Below are 2,052 nucleotides of genomic sequence, written 5' to 3'. Positions count from 1 at the left end.
GAACCTGAACATCAACGCACAACCCACTGCACCACACGCCTCACATATACATAACATAATGTTACCTAAGAAGCATGCATAACAAAAGTATTAAAGATAGCCCAAGGTTGAGGTTTGTGATCAAGGAGCACAAACTGATAAACTGGGTCAAAATATTTCCCCGACAATCAGCAGTGACTAAAGATGTGAAAACAGTGGCATCCGTTTGGTTCTGAGGAAGAACAGGTGTCACGGCTTGTGGTTTTTTGTTCCGAGATGTCTGTGCAGAACAACAGCAGCTGCAAAAGCTCCGTTGTTAAAGGCAGAAAAAAAAAACATGTTCTTGGAAAGTGACAGTTTGTTATTTAAAGATGTGTTTTCTCACCTTGGTTTTGGGACCTGATCCTCGGGAACAGGTGTCCACGCTGTCTCGCTGTTCCTCTGCTCTTTGAATTTGCCACTGAAGGCCTTCTCGATGTCGTCCATGTAGAAAGCGCACACTGCAGAGCCGGTGATGCTGTTAGAGACCAGAGAGGGAGATGGCATCAGAAAAGATGGGGACAAAGGTCTGGAATCAGCATACTGTCAACGTCTGGTGTAGCTTCTATCTTTTTTATTAAGGAGAGCTCAGCATATAGCAAAGGGTTGAAACATGGACATGGAAATACTTGTTGTCCTGCTTTTATCTTGCCTTTTTTTAACTGTTTGCCTTAAATAATTGTAAAGCAATATGTAACCTTGTAAGCACAGTTATAACATTATTTTTACATTTCTGTGGAGTGTTTATGTCAAGGAATATATTAGCAAAAGAACTCATTTTGTATATATTTGTCTACATTATATTACATTTTATTTACAGTAGCCGATGTATTATTCAGAGGAACTTACAATAAATGCAATAAACAAGGAAATACAAACTCAGATCTTCAAGAAACCTGCATGACATGTCCTTCAAAATAAGCCATATCATTGTTAGTGCTGGTGCGTTAGTCTTTATTGACTTACAACTTCTAAGTACTAATTTTGTTTGTGTTGGTTGGCCAAGATGCAAAGGAAACAGGTGGGTTTGAGTCTTAACAAATAACAAATGTATAACGGGATAGGACTTTGCTATTCGTATATCTCTCCCAAAGAATAACACGTGCTCAAACCACAGCTGACACTGCGCAGAGACAACATGTTTCTAACCTGTTGGCCTGCGTGGTGAAGACGCCCAGCACGGCCGGCCGGTGGTTGATCTGCAGAACGTTTGTCAGCGACTGCAGAACATCGAAGTAGAAGAAGGAGTCTCCCGGCACGGAGCAGTTCAGCCGGGCTTTGAGGAATGACGTCCAGTAACGTTCCAGCACCCTCGGGGAACCGCCATTATCATTCTTACAGACACGAGCGACTCTGGAGAAAACCACCTGAGGGGAAAGGAGGGGAAGATCCATTACTGCCAGAGATGGGAAACACATCCTTTACTCAAAATACTCTGGTGAAAGTAGAAGTACTGACTAAACTTCTTTACTCAAGTCAAAGTAAAGAGGCTTTGAAATGTACTTCAGTAAAAAGTACCCATAACTAGCAGCTGTTTTAAAGAGTACCTGACCTCCCTTTATATTAATAGAACAATAATGTCATTGTTAGCTAATGAATGTTTCCATGCTGAACAACGGCAACATGACAACGTTTTCATTGGTCCCTCTTCTTTAGAGAAGACCAGGAAATGATGGATACACGGATCGTGTTCAAATCAATAGGCACGCAATGACTCTAAATAATAATGATCACGCCACCAAACACACATTCCTAAAGGAACCAGCCTGTTTGGAAAATGTGAGAAGTAGAAAGTACAGGTATTTGAGTTCAACATGTAAGAAGTAGAAAGTACAGGTATTTGAGTTCAACATGTAAGAAGTAGAAAGTACAGGTATTTGTGTTCAACATGTAAGAAGTAGAAAGTACAGGTATTTGTGTTCAACATGTAAGAAGTAGAAAGTACAGGTATTTGTGTTCAACATGTAAGAAGTAGAAAGTACAGGAATTTGGGTTCAACATGTAAGAAGTAGAAAGTACAGGTATTAGTGTTCA

General features: G+C 40.4%; 1 protein-coding gene across 1 annotated transcript; it reads right to left on the bottom strand.

Moving 5' to 3' along the window:
* Positions 1-364: 364 nt before the first annotated feature.
* On the bottom strand, positions 365-1,385 carry LOC104953177 (semaphorin-6D-like; the record flags this gene model as incomplete). The annotated part of the gene is made up of 2 exons (XM_010780098.1): positions 365-496; positions 1,168-1,385. Coding segments are annotated over 2 exons (350 nt in total), but the record flags the coding sequence as incomplete, so codon positions are not given.
* Between the last annotated feature and the right edge of the window lie 667 nt (positions 1,386-2,052).

This window comes from Notothenia coriiceps, unplaced genomic scaffold (genome assembly GCF_000735185.1).
Source record: "Notothenia coriiceps isolate Sejong01 unplaced genomic scaffold, NC01 NC01_scaffold00021258, whole genome shotgun sequence".
Lineage (NCBI taxonomy): Eukaryota > Metazoa > Chordata > Actinopteri > Perciformes > Nototheniidae > Notothenia > Notothenia coriiceps.
This window is presented reverse-complemented; position numbering and strand designations above follow the sequence as displayed.